The following is an 18,687-nucleotide window of genomic DNA, read 5'->3' on the forward strand; positions in this document are numbered from 1 at the left end:
GCCAATCAATGGACTTGAATGATTGATGAAAGAGAACATGCAATTAGTGATCAAACGTGGAAAAATTATCAGCTTCACAAGAAGTCACAGAAATGCAAATAAAAGTAAGCCATTTTTCAGCAATCAAATTAGCAAAGATAATAATGTGCTGTGCGTGTTTTTACGGGGCCAGGAATACTGGGAGTGGGGGGGCGGGAATAAAAGAAGAATTAAATCAGGAGTAGCAGGATTAAGAATTCTGGTAAAATGACATGTCAAATTTTAGGAATTTGTGTATATGCATTTTGAGGACTGTACCCTTTGATCTAATAGGATTGCTAGTCACCTGAAAAGGTTAATTACCTTTCAAATGAAAAAGTATCAAAGTACTAATAGTAGTGGTATTTGGATGATAGGACTGCAGATGATTGTTTTCAGTGTTCTTTCAACTATTTGTTCACCAAATATCTGCTGAGCCCCAAGCAGGTGCAAGGCACTGCTTCTAGGTACTAGAGAGATTAACAAACAAGACAGAAAGGTCCTGGCCCTTTGGGAGCCTGTGGTCTAGTGAGGAGACAGACAATAGCAAATATACAGCATCATTCTAGGGCTAAGGGCTTAGAACAAACAAATGTGGACTACTTTAGTCATGGAAGTTAAGGAAGACCTCTCTGAGGACATGATATGTGATCTAAAAAAAATCTGAATACAGTGCAGAAATCAGTGTGGGGGCCAATCTAGGCTGAGGAATAATAAATGCAAAGGTCCTAAGGTGGGAAGGTGCCTGACTTGTGGGCTTGGAGTAACTGTGCCAAACAGGGCGGCCCACATGGCTGAGGAGCAGAGAGGAAGGGACCAGGGCCCATGGGCCTCACAGCTGTGGTGAGCGCTCTAGTTGGCCTCTGTTCCAGCGTGATAGCAATCTCCTTTTGGCTCACTGCTCCGACTCCATGGGAAACTGCCAGAGTACTTCATACACTATGGCAACATAAAAACTTCTGAGGAAATGCAGAGACAGAGAAATTCTGGAGGTACATCCCTCAAGATCAGGGTCTGTGAGCTGCTGTCCCTTCAGTCTGTGAGGTGGTTCAGAGTCACCTTTCAGGAAGAAAGGAATAAGGTTTAGGCTGGGGGTAAGGGAAGTGGAATCCAAAGCAGCTCTGCTTTAAAATGCTTAAAAGGAGATTCTGGTCCCAAGTAAAACAAAACAAAAACCTATAACTCTCAACTTTATTTGGAAGAGTGTGCCAAAGATGTTCTATTTTTTTTTTTTAGTTTTTTTAAATCCTCACCCAAGGATATGTTTATTGATTATAGAGAGAGAAACATTGATCAGTTGCTTCCCATACAAGCCACAACCTGGTCCAAACCCACAACCTAGTTACATGCCCTGAATCGAACCTACAACATTTTGGTGCACAGGATGACACTCCAACCAACTGAGTAGCCTGGCCAGGGCAGAAGTTTTATTCTTAAATACAAAAATAAAACACACAACAATAAAAAAAAAAAAAAAAAGCAAAAACTCTGGATATCCTAAGTTAATCCTTGAATCACACTAAGCATGTGGCGGACCCTTGTTCTGGTCTCCAGCAATTCCTGGCTGGTACTCTGAGATCATGCCATCCCAGTATTTAGGGAGGTTACAGAAAACCTCTCTCTAAAACTCCTGGTGCTCACTGTTGGGAGACTTTTTTGAAGACTGTCCCTAAACCACAGTGTGCAGATCATTTATGGGGAATTAGAGGGAGAACTCCCTCTCGGGTGCCTAAACCTGGAAAAAACAGATTGCTCCTCATTATCAGTCAAGCCTTTAGCTCAAGAATGCTCTCACTCCTGAAACTGAATATATCACCCTCGTTGCAAGAGTCCCCCAAAGACAAATCTGCAGGTACCTCTAACAACCACACAGGGTCCCCATGTATGCATGCTTTTCCCTGGTTAATAAAAAAATAAATTTTCTTAGCCACAGTCTCCCTTCATCCCAATTTAACTCAATTATTTATATGTATCCTTTTGAATTATGTGTTTTTTTAAGAGGCAAGAGTAGGGAATAAATGGATAGAAGCATCACAGTTTCATTTCAAAACTCTATCTCTGTGTACATAGTTGCACAGACATATTATTTATTTGTTGATTAAATACTGTTCTGTGAAGCTTAACTGAGCATGCTGGAAATGACATTTGCCTGTCATCCCGAAAAGAAAGGTTTACATGATCTGGAGCCATCTCTTAGAGAGATCTGGTAGACCAAAAAGTCTTCCTCATATCGCACTGTCTTTATGGAACATGGATGCCATGAGCAGAAGATAACATCTCATCTGTGATCTTCCTGACAGGAATGTATAACCTAAATCTAAATCACAAGGAACACTAGATAAACCCAAATTTAAAAACAATCTACAAAATAACTGACCTGTGCTCTTCAAAAATATCAAGTTCAGAAACAAGGACTGAGGAATTGTCCTAGGTAAAGATTAAGGAGACAGGACAACTAAATGGAATGCATCGTCCTTGATAGTTCCTGGACCAGAAACAAGAATAGCCATTAAAAATATTACTGTGATAAATTAAAAAATTTCAAATATGGACTGTGGATTAGACAATAGTATCATACCAACACAGAATTTCCTGATTTTGATACCTCTATTGTGATTAGGTAAGAATATGTCCTTTTAGAAAATACAATCTGAAGTATTTCGGGGTAAAAGGGCCTATGTCTCCAACTTAGTCTCAAAGGGTTCAGGAAAAAAAAAGAAATATATATTTACACACACACACACACACACACACACACAGAAAAAGACAGATGAGCAAATGTAGCAAATCATAAGCAATTAACAAAGGCAAATCTGGGCAAAGGGTACATGGGAATTCCTTGTAATGTACTTGAAACTCTTTTTGAAGTTTAAGATTATTTCAATATAAAACGTAACATATTTTAAAAAACAACAACAAAGAAAAAACGTCCCTATTCACCCCTTAAACTCCCTGAAAGTTGAAAATTCTCTAGCTGGCAGGGTCCAGGCAAACCACTTCATATATGGGCCATTGTCCTGTGGTATTATTTATCTTTGAGGAAGCCCCTATTAAACAATGGTTTTGAGAACTGACTGGGGTTTGTAGGGGAGAGAATCTTGGTGGAAATATGTGCTACATGATTGTGATACCTCACATTCACTGTTCTTCCAGCCTCTCCACCCCACCCACCCCACCCCCAGCCCCAACCCCAACTGCTAATGTAGCAATACTTCTGGGTGAAGGTGGTCAAAAGACAGAAACTTCCAATTATAAAATAAATAAATCCTGGGCATGTAATGTACAACATGGTGACTATGCTTGAAAACATTTTACTGAATATCTTAAAGCTGCTAAAAGAGTAGACCTTAAAAGTTCTCATCACAAGAAAATTTTGTAACTATCTGTGGTGATGGATGTTAACTTGATTTATTGAGTCATCATTTTGCAATATATACATGTATCAAATCATTTACGTTGTATACCTAAAACTAATATAATGCTTATTTCAATTAAATCTCAATTTTTAAAAAAGAGGAAAAATATATCATTTTCAAAAACAGAGCGCCTGGGAATACAGGATCAGGAGGTGCCCTGTGGGGCTGGTTGGGACGGTTGTTCAGAAGAAACTGCTCTGCACAGCTACACTTGACAGGACATTGGACTAATGAATTACAAGTTTTCTTGGAGGGAATCTGGGCTCCAAGAGTGAGTTGACTGTAAAGCTTGAGGCCCTGTGGTAAAAGGCCCTCACTTCCTAGGGTCATAGCTGAAGAAACTGCTTCATGTTGGCATTCTTTTTTTTTTTTTTAAATCCTTACCTGAAGACATGCTTATTGAATTTAGAGAGAGGGGGAGGGAGGAAATGAAACCTCAATCCACTGCCTCTCATATATGCTTCAATGGGGGACTGAACGTTCAACCTAGGCATGTGCCCTGACCGGAGATCAAACCCGCCACCACCTTTCAGTTTACTGGATGACACCCCAACCGAGTAACATCAGCCCGAGCCACGTCGGCCAGAGCCATGTTGGCATTCTTCATGAAGGAAGAATGGACAAGCTAAGAAGGGCAGAGTTGCGGCTGGAGAAGGAACTAGCAAATGCAAACATATGGAAGCATGTTCCAGAAAGGAATGTCTCAGGTCAAAACCATCATCCTACATTAATACAGTTTGGACCCTGGGATTCCCTCAAATTGCAGGGGGAAAAAACTTTGTGCTTTCAACTGGAGTAGAGACAGAGGAAGAGACATACACAAGCAAATGAGACAAGTGGGGCTCAGAGGAGCATCCTCCGTTCCCAGTGTCCCAGTCAGTGACAAAGGGAAAAAAACATAAACGATGATGGCTGGAGTCCAGAACCTTCCATGTGCAGCTGCCCCAGCCTTCATTTTATTAGGATTGGATGATCCAATTCCATTTGGGGAGAAATTACAGTTCCATTCTAAATAATTCAGGCATTGTGGCCGTCGATAAGGGTGGAAATAGAATGTTTTTCTTGATAGTTAAAGTGTGAGCTTTAAAGCAGCAAAATGAAAGTCTTGGGAGCCAGGACTAAGTCAGCCACGTTAAAAATGGTTTTATTTTATTTTTTTTCCAGCTCTGAAAATATTTAACTCCTGGCAAAATTGAAGACTCACAACTAAATCTCCACCGATGTCTGAGAAATATAATACTGGAAAGGAAAAGGACGAAAATAATATGGAATGAAATGCATGACATGTAGTACTGGGAAGAAAAATAACTTCAAATGAAACTTCCATTTATGGCTTTAGTCAAAAACATATGGAAGTGCTAACTGAAAAACAGAGCCAGTGGGAAAGCTAGGTGCCTGGTTAAAAACACACTTTGTGAGGATATCTTAAATCATTTTTTGTAAAAGAAAGTAGCACCCTTAACAAATCCCTCCCCTACACACACACACACACACACACACACACACACGCACGCACGCACGCACACACACACACACAGTGTGTCTCAGTGCATCTGCCAACAATTACTTGTTCCATAAAAGCAAACCATGTCAAAACTGTATTTCTAAAGGAATTCTTCCACTTTACTAAAAAACAGTCCAAAGAAACTGGAAAAAATGAGGGAATTAAAGGAAGGCACAAAAATTTATGTCCTAGAATTTTACTGCAACATCATTTATAATGGTTAAAAGAAAAAAAGAATCAGTGTATGTCTCTTGGTAGAAGAATCGGTTAAATAAATTATGGTCAAGTCACATATAGAACATTGTACAGCCATTAATGTGATATAATGATTTATAAACAGGAATCTTACCAAGTCCATTCATAACTTAAAAACATATGAATTGAACAATGAGAATCTAGTTTGTACCTGTCAGAATTATAAAGACTAAAAAGTTTGATCATGGACATTATTGGCCAGAGTAGGAGGAAAGAAGTACTTTGATCCACTGTTGGTTAAGAGTGTAAATTGGTGTAATCATTTCGGAGGGATGTGGAACATCTCTTATAACTTCAAATGTACATAATCTTTGACCCAGGAATTTCACCACTGCAAAATTATCCGCTACATAAACAGCATATGGCAAAGGATTATATATAGGGATTCACACTATAGCATTTTTAACAATAGCAAACAATCAGAAAAGAACCTAAATATCCAGTATAGGGGACTAGTTAAATAAATGAGGGTATATCAACAGACTAAAATATTATATTGGTTTGGCCAAAAAGTTTGTTTGTTTTTCCATAAAAGGCATATTTTTTCATTTTCACCAATAAACTATTAATTTGGATATTTTGAGTATGTCAGCTATCTCCCAAGTGGCAAACGTTTATTGTTCTAAATTGATGTCTCAAATTGATCGTTATCAACTTCAACTAGTCTACCTGACTGTGGAGCATCATCCAGCAAGTAATCTCCAGTGCAAAACTCCGCAAACCAGTTTTGACACGTTTGATTAGTCACGGCACCTTCTCCATACACTGCACAAATCTTGTTTTGCATTTCTACCATTCTGGAAATAATAAAGCATTATATGCCAAAAATGTTGCTTATTTTCTTGCATCTTCAATATTAAAATGCCTACACAAAAATTCACTGATTTTGGCAAGTTTTTATAAAATGCACATTGATATGACAGCTGTTACAATACGACCTAACAAATTGTTTCAAATGAAGTTGAAAACAATCAAGCACTACTAGAGTCATCTTACAGAAAAAACCAAAAGAACTTTTTGGCCAACCCAATATATTGCTGACAAGGAATGAATGCATCTAAAAGTCCTAACTTAGAAAGCTAAGATGTATTAAATTTTAGAAAGACATATATCCAAGCATGAATATATGTATGTAGAATATTTCTAGAAAAACAGCTAATCAAAAAATATTGTAGAATAATGGTTATTGAAATGGATAGATGCTCAAGAGGGTACAAAAGAATGTAGAGGATTTTCCAACCTTTTTTTTACATTTGTATTGAAAAGAGACAAATATACGATAAAAAGTTAGTATGATTTTGAATGGTCAAATTATAGTGTTTTATATTTTCTCATTTTTTTGCTGATTAGCATTTTCTACAATCACCAAATAGTAATTACATAATATGGGGGAAAAAAGAGTCCCAAATCTTGCTGCCTCAAATACATTTAGGATTTTATTTTTTCCTTTCTAAAATGAGCACTTAACGAGAAAAAACTATGAAGGCTTTTGTTTTGCTGGCTTCTATTATGGTACTATTTTGCTGACTCTATCACAGAGAATTATTCAGAATCAAGCATGGCTGAGCAGCTGTCTCTGACCACCAGCAACTGCAGAACACCCAAGGCATAAATTTAGACTTTCAGAAAGAAAGAAGAAATCAATCTTCCAGTTGATATGGGGTAGGGGAGGTGATGATCACACACAAGAGGACAACATTTCTTGGGGCCCCAAAGAGGAGACCAAAGAAAAGTGTACACATGTCACTCGGCACTTATCAATTTGGAACAAGTGACTGAACGACAAACCATCCCAGAATCCCTTAGCCTCAAACTTTAGGCAAAATGCTCCATGGCAAGGAAGTTCCCAAGGGCAAACTATGGGAAGTCAGCCAGCAGATAGTACTAAAACTGTCAAAATTATTTTTAAAACTCTCAACAGAGGCCCACAGCTTGGTGAAGAGATTAGACTCTGTGAAAAATAAATAAATACATGAAGGTAGTGCTCACAGAGAAGTGACTAGGGAAAAGCTTAACCTGGCCTTCACCGCCTTCCTACAAGACTCTGCTCTTCTTTGGGGGATGGGGGTGCCCCTCTGGAATTTTAGGTCCGCAGAGACTGACTTTCTAGCCAACTCTGAGCAATCAAAGTTTAAGAGGTTTATATGCGTACCCTGTGAATTTAGACAGTTACAGTTCAGTAATCTGAATCCCAAAGAAAAACATTTCCCTGGGTTTTTGAAGTTCACTTGGTATGACTGGAGTCAAAACTTTCTGGAAAGCAGCTTCAGTATTCAGTCACCCACTTGGGCACTTGCTGAAAGTTCACTCACTCACTTAGTGACAAATATCAATGCCATAATTAATGTCTATTTTGGACAAAGAATCCAGCTTTTGTCTAAAAAGTAGGTGAGCATTCCAGAGTTCTTTCCAGGTAATTCAGCTTAAAGATTTAATATCTGAGTGGGTTTTTGCCATTTATTATGATATGATAGCATTCTCCAACCACAGTGCTAAAACGCACAATTCTATTGTGGTTTCTATACCTGGCTTACGGCCAGAGTCATCTGGACACATGAAACAGCACCTACTCCCTCCCAGACCCCACCGTACACTGTCTGAATCAGGATTTCCCAGGTTTAGGGCCCAAGGAAGTATTCCCTTTAGAACCAGCCCATGACTATTCTTTGGGGAGCAATCAGACTACTGGATTCTGAAGACACGTGTTGAACAAATGAATATAACTAGCGCTAGACCTGGGCCCTGGTTTGGAAAAACACTGATCTTAAAGGCTAGGAAATGACTTCTTTGCCACAAGCTGACTAGGTCAACTGCCAAAACTTGACTATTCAAGGTTCTGTCCATATTACCCAGGAGGGGTAGGGGTGGAGGGGCTAGAGCCTTCTTCCCAATACCAAGCCGTCCTCTCCCACCATGAAAGCTGCACCAAGCAGTTCTCCTTTTTTTTCCTTCTAGCTATTATAAAAGTAATATAACCATATTACAGAAAAAATAAAGGGAATCACCCTTTAAAAAGGCTTACTATCATCACTACTGACATTTAAAAACACATAACTGATTTATTCTACAAAATGGTGCACCTGTGCCGCATAATGCACTTAGTTGGCTAAGGGCTGGAAATATACAGACGGAGAGCAAAATCTTATGGGAAAAGAGAATCTGAGCAAAGTCTTTTAAAAATAAAATTATAATCATAGCATAAGCAATTTTATCTGTTTTATAATATTAGACTGGCAAAGTTTTCTATGTGCCACATACTCCTTATAACTATTATTTTAATGGTTAAAAATATATTTATTTTTGTATCACAGGCATTTAATGGAGAGGTTGGCTATATTATAAATAACACAACTTTTTGTACAAATTTCCAAAGTGTTCATCTAGCGTACTACATAAGAATTTTGTCTTAAAGAGCATTTTCTTAGGAAACTTGTGGCAAACAGTTTTCATTGCTCTTAAGACTTCTATCAAACAGTAGATTTCCTACCTAAATTCATAAATTTCACATAATAAAATCTACAAGTCTTCATTACCTAATCTTAACATAACAAGATAAATGAAAACTGATCTAAATAACAGATTCATGCATATAAAGATAAAATATGCCATGAAAACACAAGGTTCATTTATTTATATACTATTATGTTTTTTTTATTGCACAAGAGGAACTGAATGAGTTGAGGCCCTGGCTGGATAGCTCAGTTGGTTAGAACATTGTCCTAAAACATCAAGGTTGTGAATTCGATCCTTGCTCAGGGCACATACAAGAATCAACTAATGAATGCATAAATAAATGGAACAACAAATCAATGTTTTTCTCTGTCTTCCTCTCTCTCTCTTTCCCCTTTCCCCTCCTTAAAATTAAAAAAAAAAAATAAAAAATGAGAACTTCCAGTGAAGATGGGGGCATAGGTAGATACACTTTGCCTCCTCACACAACCAAAAGAAGGACAACAACAAATTTAAAAGCAAAAAATAACCAGAACTGCCAGAAAATTGAACTGTATGGAAGCCCGACAACCAAGGAATTAAAGAAGAGACCAGTAGGAGGGGTGGAGATAGGCAGCCAGGGAAGAGAGGATGTGCTGTAAGGCAGTGGCTGGCAGACCTAGCAGTCCCACATTTGTGTGTGGATAAACCAGGAGGAACAGCTGGGGAGCGAGACAAACCACGCAATCCAGGGTTCCAATGCGGGAAAAGAAAGCCTCAAAATCTCTGGAGGTAAAAACCTGTGGGGGTTGAGGTGGCAGGAGAAACTCCCAGTCTCACAGGAGAGTTCGCTGGAGGGACCCACAGGGTCCTAGAATGTACACAAACCCACCCACATAGGAATCAGCACTAGAAGGGCCAATTTGCTTGTGGGTAGAAGGGGAAGTAACTGAAAGGCTGCAGAGAGCCGAGCAAGCGGCATTGCTCCCTCTCGAACCCCTCCCCTACATACAGCATCACAATGCAGAGATCTGGGTTGCCCCGCCCTGGCGAATACCTAAGGCTCTGCCCCTTCCAACATAACAGGTGTGCTGAAACAAAGAAACATGGCCCAAATGAAAGAACAGATCAAAGCTCCAAAAAATAGAAATAAGCAATGAACAGATAGCCAACCTATCAGATGCACAGTTCAAAACACTGCTAATCTGGATGCTCACTGAATTGGTTGAGTATGGTTGCAAAACGGAGGAAAAAGCGAAGGAAAAAGTGAAATAAAGAAAAAGATACAGGGAACCAACAGTAAAAGGAAGGAAATCAACCAGGACTCAAATCAACGATTCAGAGCAGAAGGAAGAGAGAAACATTCAACTAGAACAGCATGAAGAAACAAGAATTCAACAAAATGAGGAGAGGCTTAGGAACCTCTGGGACAACTTTAAATGATCCAACATCTGTATCATAGGGGTGCCAGAAGGAGAAGAGGAAGAGCAAGAAGTTGAAAACTTATTTGAAAAAATAATGAAGGAGACCTTCCCCATTCTGGCCTAGGAAATAGACTCCCAGGAGATCCAGGAAGCTCAGAGAGTCCCAAAGTTGGACCCAAGGAAGCACACACCAACACACATAATAATTACATTAAGCAAGATTAAAGATAAGGAGAGAATCTTAAAAACAGCAAGAGAAAAGGAGACAGTTACCTACAAAGGAGTTCCCATAAGACTATCAGCTGATTTCTCAAAAGAAACCCTGCAGGCAAGAAGGGGCTGGAAAGAAGTTTTCAAAGTCACAAAAGACAAGAACCTAACATCCAAGATGACTATCCAGCAAAGCTATCCTTTAGAGTGGAAGGGCAGATAAAGTGCTTCCCAGATAAGGTCAAGTTCAAGAAGTTCATCATCACCAAGCCCTTATTACATGAAATGCTAAAGAGACTTATCTAAGAAAAAGAAGATCAAAAACTATGAAGAGGAAAATGACAACAAATGCAGCGATCAACTACTGAACCTAAAAAACAAAAACAAAAGCAAACTAAGCAAACAACTAGAACAGGAACAGCATCATAGAAACACAGATCAGAGGGGAGGAGGAGGTGGAAGAATGGGGGAAAAGGTACAGGGAATTAGCAACATAAATAGTAGGCACAAAATAGGCAGGGGGAGGTTAAGAATAGTATAGGAAATGGAGAAGCCAAAGAATTTACATGTATGACCCATGGACATGAACTGAGGGGGGTGGAGGGGGTGCAGTGTGCAGGGGAATAAAGGGGGGGGGATGGGACAACTGTAATAGCATAAGAAAATACATATTAATTAATTAATTAAATTTAGAAAAAGAATCGGTTGATAATTTGTTTTCAGCGCCCATTTCACATAGTCCTTAAAAGCCTTAAAAGAAAGGAACTGTAATGAATGTCCTTTTGGAAAACTCAGAAAAGCAGTCTTCAATAATGTTGACTAAATAGAATAAATCGTGACAATAGATGGCTTCCTCTAATCTAAGAAGAGATTATAATATTGATTTTCTACAGAGTTTAGAACACTGTTCCTTCTTTTCCTAATCAAGGGGGAAAATGCTTTTATACCTAAAACTAATACAAAATAATATTGAATGTAAACTGTAATTAGAAAATAAAATTTAAAAAGAAAAAAATAAACACCTTTTTACCAGAACCCTTTCCCCTTTTCCCATACCCATACCCTAGTCTTCCTTCCCTCCCATAAACACCCACTTTTCACCACTCCAGTCCTACCAAAGCCCCATCACCTCTACCCTCCCCCATAAAGTCTGGAGGTTTTCAGTTTGTCTTTGGGTTTATGTGTGTGCATTTGTGCTAGTGCATTTTAGGCTAATTTATCCTGCAGAAACCACAAAGTTCAAAAAGTAGTGAGAACATCAGAGCTGGAAAAAACACAGTAGCCAGATGTGTGTGCCATGAACTCACCACATAAAGTTAATTAGGAAAAAAACCACTGGAAAAAGAAAAAAATAGATATCCTACATATAAATCTGACATTTAACAAACTTTCAGGCTACCTTTCTACGTCCTTTAAGCAATGCTAGGCTATTTTATTTGCTTTTGATAAAATGGTTTGAAGTGTCTCTGTACACTTCCTAGAGGGAAGAATGAGCCAACTTAGCAAATGAGCACAGACAAGATTTTCTTTCCATCTTGTCTTGAAAAGCAAGCCTTGGAAAAAAAGAGAAAAGAGTCACACATATGTTTGTAATTTGAAGTACAGATGAAGACAGACCTGGAGGACGCTGACTCCGGCCTGGGGGATGGCACACCTTCAAAGGGGGTGAGAGAGAGAGAGAGAGAGAGAGCGAGCGAGAGAGAGAGTTTAAAAATTCCTATAGCATTAAAAATACACTCTGGCTGCACTTAACCACAAGTCTCTAAACCGGCTAGGGCTGGCAGTCTGATGAAGTTTTTATACAGTCTTTATTTTTCCTGTCCTGTCTGGGAGGATACTGGCACCCCCAGCTAGGGCCTCATTCCAGCAAAGAGGTCGTTAATGTGCGATAGGAGCCCAACACACCATGGTTTATGATTGCTAGGATTATCACCAAAAAGGTAAAATTTTATGTCACTGTCTCTTAGCAAACACATTTTAAAACAGTCCTTGCCAGGTAGCTCAGTTGGTTAGAGTGATCCCTAGTCGGGGCACATAAAAGAATCAGCCATTGAACGCATAAATGAGCGGAACAGCAGGTCAATGTTTCTCTCTTTCCCCTCCTTCCTTTCTCTAAAATCAATAAATAAAATTTTTTAGTTTTTTTAAAACATGGGGATATGTTAAGTAACCACATGGCTTCAGCTCTTCACAAACCCCCATCAAAGATGTGACAGCTGGGGAGCCAAGTCACGAGCATGCTCCTCTTCATTCTTCGCAACTGCCATCTGGGGTTAAAAATTATTTTCCTAGTGTATTAACAAAAGAGCCTAAGTGATAAAAGGGGCAGGCACCGTGGCTGGGTTTTCCTGAGGAGGAAGCACATGGGCTCTTCCTTCAGTACACAGGGCCCAGAAGCAGGAGAGAAAACCAGGCTACCAGCTAACAATGAGTTTGTTTGTTTTTTTCCTCATTTATCGGGCTGACATTGAAAATTATATAGGTATCAGGTGCACAATTCTATAATTCATCATCTGTGTACTGTACTGTGTGTTCACCACTCCAAGTCGAGTCTTTTTCCATCACCATTTACCCTCCTTTTACCCTCTCCTATCCCCGCCCCCCACCCCCCCACCCCCAGCCATTCCCATTTCCCTCTGGTAATAATGACTTTTAACAAGACATGTTTGGGGGGCCTTCTCTAGGCCAAGTACTGAGGCATGGACAACCTAAACACTCAAAACAACTTTTACGAGGCTGATACTCTCATGGCCACCATTTTACAGGTAAGGAAAAGGAGACTCAGAGAGGTTAGATAACAAAAGCAATTCGGAAATGTCTAACCCAACAGAAAGTCAGTTCTGACTTCAAGTTCTTCCCATTAGCCACCAAACAAAAAGGTCCCCTGCCCTCCACCCCACCCCCATCACCACCCTAGCACCCTGATTTGTTTAGCAGGCTCCATTTTCCCCAAGCCCATTGTTCTATATATTATAGTAGGGCCTGTATAGAGTCTATTTCACTTTTTTAACTCCTTCAAAAAATTTTAGTGCTTATTAATAGTTATTAATCATACCACCAACCCACTCAAAAGATACTATCCAGTTTGTGTAATGGAAAAAGAATCAGCTTTCAGAAGTGCAGTAATTTCCCCCTTCACTGTGTTACATAAAAGTAAGGATTACAAACAAGTTGTCAGCCCTCAAGGGATAGGCTTTCACCCAGTGGTAATCTCTCCTCTTTACTATCTAAATTCTCCAAGGTCTTCCTTTCTTCCTCCATTCACTGAATATCCCCAGCGACTCACATTCAAAGGTCACTAATCTGCTCAGACAGAATCAAACTGGATAAAAACCTGACAGAAAACATAATTTGGCAAATGCAAAAACAAATATTTTAGTTTGAAACTAGACAAAGCTTAAAATAGTTATTTGAAAAAAGTGCAAAAAAAAATTTGTAACATTTTGTCCCTTGCAGAATATTTCATTTTACTTCAATATTTGAAAAGTCAGTGAATTTAGATCCACAACAACTCTGCCATCCTGTAGAGTGATGCCTTTGCACTGGATACCGATGCAGCCTGACAAAGGATGCTCCACTTGTACAAAGTCACTCATCCAGGATGCCGTTAGGTGATAAGTTTTTTTCCCTCCCCATTAAAATAAGTTTTAACTTACAAGACACATTTCAGGGGGCAGGGGAGGAAGGTGTGAGGGGGCCAGCGGGGGGCGGGGGGGGCGACTAAAGTATTTCCACCAGATGGTGCTATCCTCATTGGAAGTAGTAAATACAGTGTTCCTGATTTAAAGTACTTTGCAATCTAACCAACTCAAAATTGATCTTTTTTTTTCCTTGAGAACTTTTGCAATAAACAATGATACTGTCTTCAAATCTAACATTCTATAATTAAAATATAAAATAAAGCTTTTCTTTCCACACAGAATAATGATGCTAATAAGAATAAACACTTACTTTTAGCATATTACATGCCAGGCATGGATCTAAGCATTGTACATATATAAACTTATTTAATTACTTCATACTATAAAAATAATCTTCAATTTACATATGGAGAAACTAAGGCACAATTAAGTAACTTAACAGAGTTGTTAAGCTAGTAATGGGCAGAGCCAGGATTCAAATTCTGACAATCTGGTCCCCAAGTCCATGCAGCTAACCTACAGAAAAACAAAGAATCCCACTAAAAGAGAATTTATTGATGACTGTATTTATCTATGTCACTAATTATATCAGAGCTCTAGAAATACATAAAATTAGCTTATGAAAGGTACAAATTCTATTATCTGATAGAAATGTTATTCTGACATTTTCACACACACATAAATACCTCCCAGTGAAAGGGACATACCACTTATTTGTCAGCTATATTCCATTGAAAAGACCAAACTCTAGATTTAAGAAAGAGGAAAAGAAGGATCTGTCTAGTCAAAAGGTAAAAAGAGAAAAACAATGAATTTGATGGAAAACAGTCATAGAAATTCTGAATCATATTCAAAAGATTGATTTTTAAAAAATTTTTTATTGTTCAAATACATTTGTCTCCATTTTCCCACCAAAAATATTGATTTTATATACATGTTTATATATGCTAATATATATGACATAGGTAAACATGTTATACATAATATATATAAAAGCAATGATATATACCTATTATTTCTAAAATAATAAAAATAGTACTTTCTAAACCTTAAAAACAAGAGGAGGAAAAGAATCTGCTCTTTATATTTTTAAAGACTGATAATAAAGAGTATAAACTACAGGCAGAGCTATAGCTTGATATAACATATTCAGACTAAATCATCTGTTATTAGAACCACATTGTGGCTCTAAACGATCCCCATCTTTGGCGCTTACTTTGCCTTCCCCGTTATATTTCCATGTACGGGACACATCTGTGATTCTCTACAGGCTAGCAGCATACTTTGTAATAGGCAAATGCTCAAATATTGTGGGAAAAACTCCAGAATGTGTGTCTTGAGAAATTTATTGCCCCAATTTATTAGAAACCTGGAAGGTAATGTATTTTATTCAACCACAGGTAAACATGCTTCAGACATTCAGATTACAATTTTTTAGATATACTTTACCAGCAATGGAGCTTTTGGCATGTGTGTGGACAGATTCACATGTGTCTACAATATCAAGTTTCAAGATTTAAGGTCCTTTTTAGTTAGTCTACTTCCTACTTCTTGCACAATTTTAAAAAATTAACTCCAGTATTTTATGTACTAGCAACTCACTAGTATCAAACATCCATCAGTTGGGGGCTAGTTAAATAAATAATTACAGCATACCAACATGTTAGACTTTTAGGCAATTTTTTAAAAGAATGAGATGGCTCTACCTGTACAGACATAGAAGTGGAAAAGCAAGGTTCTGACTGTGGGTATAATATCTGTATGCAACTGAAAACGCTGGTTGACTCCAGGCCACATATAAGGGAGCAAGGAATGGGGACCAGAGAAAGACTTACTTTTCAAATATCTCTTTGAAAGAGTGTTTGATTTTTTTCAACCAGGTCCATAAAAGATTTTTTCCAATCATAGTGATTATAAAACTAAAGTTAATACTTTATAATCAGTTTTTAGAATTTTTAATGAAAATTCAATGGTTAAAGAAACCTTGAAACTATTCGAATGCTAGCTAATGCATGGTTTCTTTACTACACTTGCATCTGCTTTCTTTCTACTTGAACTCTTATATATTGGGACAGATGACTCATGGGAAGTTTCAGTTTACAACTGCTGGTAGAGGCATCGAACCATTTTCCTTGATCTGCCCTTTAGACAAGTAACACGACAGAGGTTATTCCAAGTCATTTGCCTTTTGGCTGTATTTTACGTCTGCAAGCTTTAAAATGGTAGGTCCAAACTTCCTGGAAGAACAGACAACATATTTACTTGAAGCTGGCTTGGGTCTACTTCAGTTCACACTCACTTTGGATAAGCCACAGCAGAAGGTAAGGGTGTCTAAGAAAAGGGCTTCCATTCCTGCAAATTCCACGGGATTCTTTTTACTCACTAAAGTTAACTATTCTGTGTATAAAGCAGTATCTAGACATTTGATCTTAAATGGAAATGTTACCTGAAAATAGTATCATCTTTTATAAAACTTTAAAATTAGCCACGTTATTTTTAGCCTTTCGGGGAGGGAGAGAATGACTACAACAAAAGCTCATTAGTTCTGTTGCTGTAGAATATTAATTCACATTTGATGATCTCTTCTGAGCAATTAGCAGAAAATAATCTCTTCTCAAGTCTAAAATCACACTTAAACATTCAAAATGAAATGACAAATGAGTCATACTAGCCCAGGGCAGGTATGGGGAGAAACTGCCTACAGATTATGTGACAGTGGGATACATTCCAAAATCAAACCAACTCCGGTTCAAGTCCCAGCTTTGCTATCCTCAAGCTGTGTGACTTTGAGAAAGTTTCCCCGTCTATAAATGGAAATGCTCTCACTTCTTGTAGGATTGTTGTGAGGATTTAATGAGATAAACCAAAAAAAACACCTACCTTGATATCAGTCACACATTATGCAGGAAGGGGGCGGGGAAAAGGAGGAAGGAAAGAAATGGATTGGAGGCCAGAATTGCACCCTTTGTCAGTCTTTGGGGACCAAATTCACAGAGAGGAGCTATGTGCCCTCCTTGCTTTAGTCTGGATGAAGACAGGAGGCCTATGTGATTTTTCAAAGAACCTCAATTAAGGTACTGGAGGGGGTGCTGGAAATGTAGCGTAAACCCCAAGTAGCCCATCATAAAGTGTAGCAGAGGCCAAGAAAAGAAGGCCAAGGTGGTGAAAAGGTAAGGCAGCCAAGATGTACGAAAGAAGGCTCTCTGGGTGCGCAGATAGGTGCTGAGGCAAGCAGAGCTGCTTCTGAGCCCACAGTCCCTCAGTTAACACCTGTGTATTCAACTCCGAGTCAGGCTTGGCTTACCAAGATTTGGCTGAGACACGGCCATGGCCCTCTGGGGCGCTGGTGTGGAAGTGGCGGCAGGGTGGAGGCTCATATGATTCAGGGGCTGATTCATCACCTTCCTAGGGTCTTGCCATGTGGTGATTTTTTCTATGTGACTAAAAGAAGGAAAACAATTATCTTTTTAATTGTCAGCATCATTAGCATTATTACCATCACCCATAACAGCGCAACAGTTAAATGACTTGGGCTCTTCTTTCCTTAGGATCTGCTTACAAGCAGCTGACACATTCTACTTGTTTTCATTCAAGGTCAGGTCACTTACCTTCTGTCCAAACTGGGCCACCCTAAGATTTTGCAGGTGACTCTCTGAGTACAAGCCCATTGCTTAGCTGTCCCAGACGCCCCTACGGGCAAAAACCCTCTCATGAGCTGTCTGCATTACTGGGGACACACAAGCCCCAGCATACCTCCCCACATGCCAAGGAGCCTATGTTCCCAGGTCCCCAGGGATTTCATCGCCATCCTATCACTGGGACACCACGGTGTGAACTCCTCTCCACAGACGGGGCCAGCCTGCCCTCCCACACTGGAGGCTCATATAATTGACATAATGAGGACACCTCCGCCTGTCCTCAGCCAAAGACAGGGCCCTTGAAACCAACCTAATAAACATGATATGACTGAGCTCTTACTAAGGGTAAGGCACTGTGAGGTACATGTAGGTAATACATAAAACCTGCACCAGGCCTATATTCTACCGGGCAAGGTAACAACTGTGCAGTTGAAAAAGGAAGTAGCTGGAAGTTAGCGCAAGAAGGCGGGAGAGGGCCAGATTATGGAGAGACCTAGACACTGAAGCACTGAGGATCTGGGGGAGAAAACATGATAAGACTTTAGGTCATATACAACTTCCAATATTTGTTATTATGACTTAATCTGAGAGAAAGTAGCACAGCATAAGCTTCTGCTCAGGGTTTCTGGCTATGCCTTACCTCCCTCCAAACCACATCACAAATTATCCTGGGTGCCTTATATAAACCTCGTGCCACTCCACGGCCTCTATCTTTTTTTGAGAGGTTATTACATTTTCCTTCTAAAGATGAGCATACTTATCTGGTGCCACAACTTTGTTTTAGGAACTGTATCAGAGATGTTTCTACATTTACCAAAGACAGCAAACTGACAGCAGAAACTGAATGTCAGTCCTTTGTTCTAGGCTTTACAACTAGACTTGACCCTCCCAAACCAATTGGCAACGTCAACCCCCAGGCACTACTGGCCCTCCTAGATCCACAGGAATGGGGACAAGATTGCTCTTTCAGTTAAACACATCTAAATTATGAACGACAATAGCCTCCTTTGGAAACTACTGTTATTATTGTTGACTGTGGTTGTTACTTCCTTCTCTTTTGCTTCTGTTTCCTCACATTTAAATGCTGCCCCTGTTAAAATACGGCTTTACATTTCTTCATCCCAGTCTGGAAGTTATTGCCACAGGGAACTG

The 18,687-nt window shown here is 39.2% G+C and overlaps 1 protein-coding gene across 1 annotated transcript in view; it reads right to left on the minus strand.

Moving 5' to 3' along the window:
- The window catches only part of WWTR1 (WW domain containing transcription regulator 1), a 128,232-nt gene that overhangs the window by 36,245 nt on the left and 73,300 nt on the right, over positions 1–18,687 (minus strand). The window contains exon 3 of the mRNA XM_054585193.1: positions 17,202–17,338. Coding sequence (XP_054441168.1) covers positions 17,202–17,338 — 137 coding nt within the window. The remainder of the gene's footprint in view (positions 1–17,201; positions 17,339–18,687) is intronic.

Source organism: Pteronotus mesoamericanus, unplaced genomic scaffold, assembly GCF_021234165.1.
Source record: "Pteronotus mesoamericanus isolate MK-2021 breed Mesoamerican mustached bat unplaced genomic scaffold, CSHL_Meso_final contig_82, whole genome shotgun sequence".
Classification (NCBI taxonomy): Eukaryota; Metazoa; Chordata; class Mammalia; order Chiroptera; family Mormoopidae; genus Pteronotus; species Pteronotus mesoamericanus.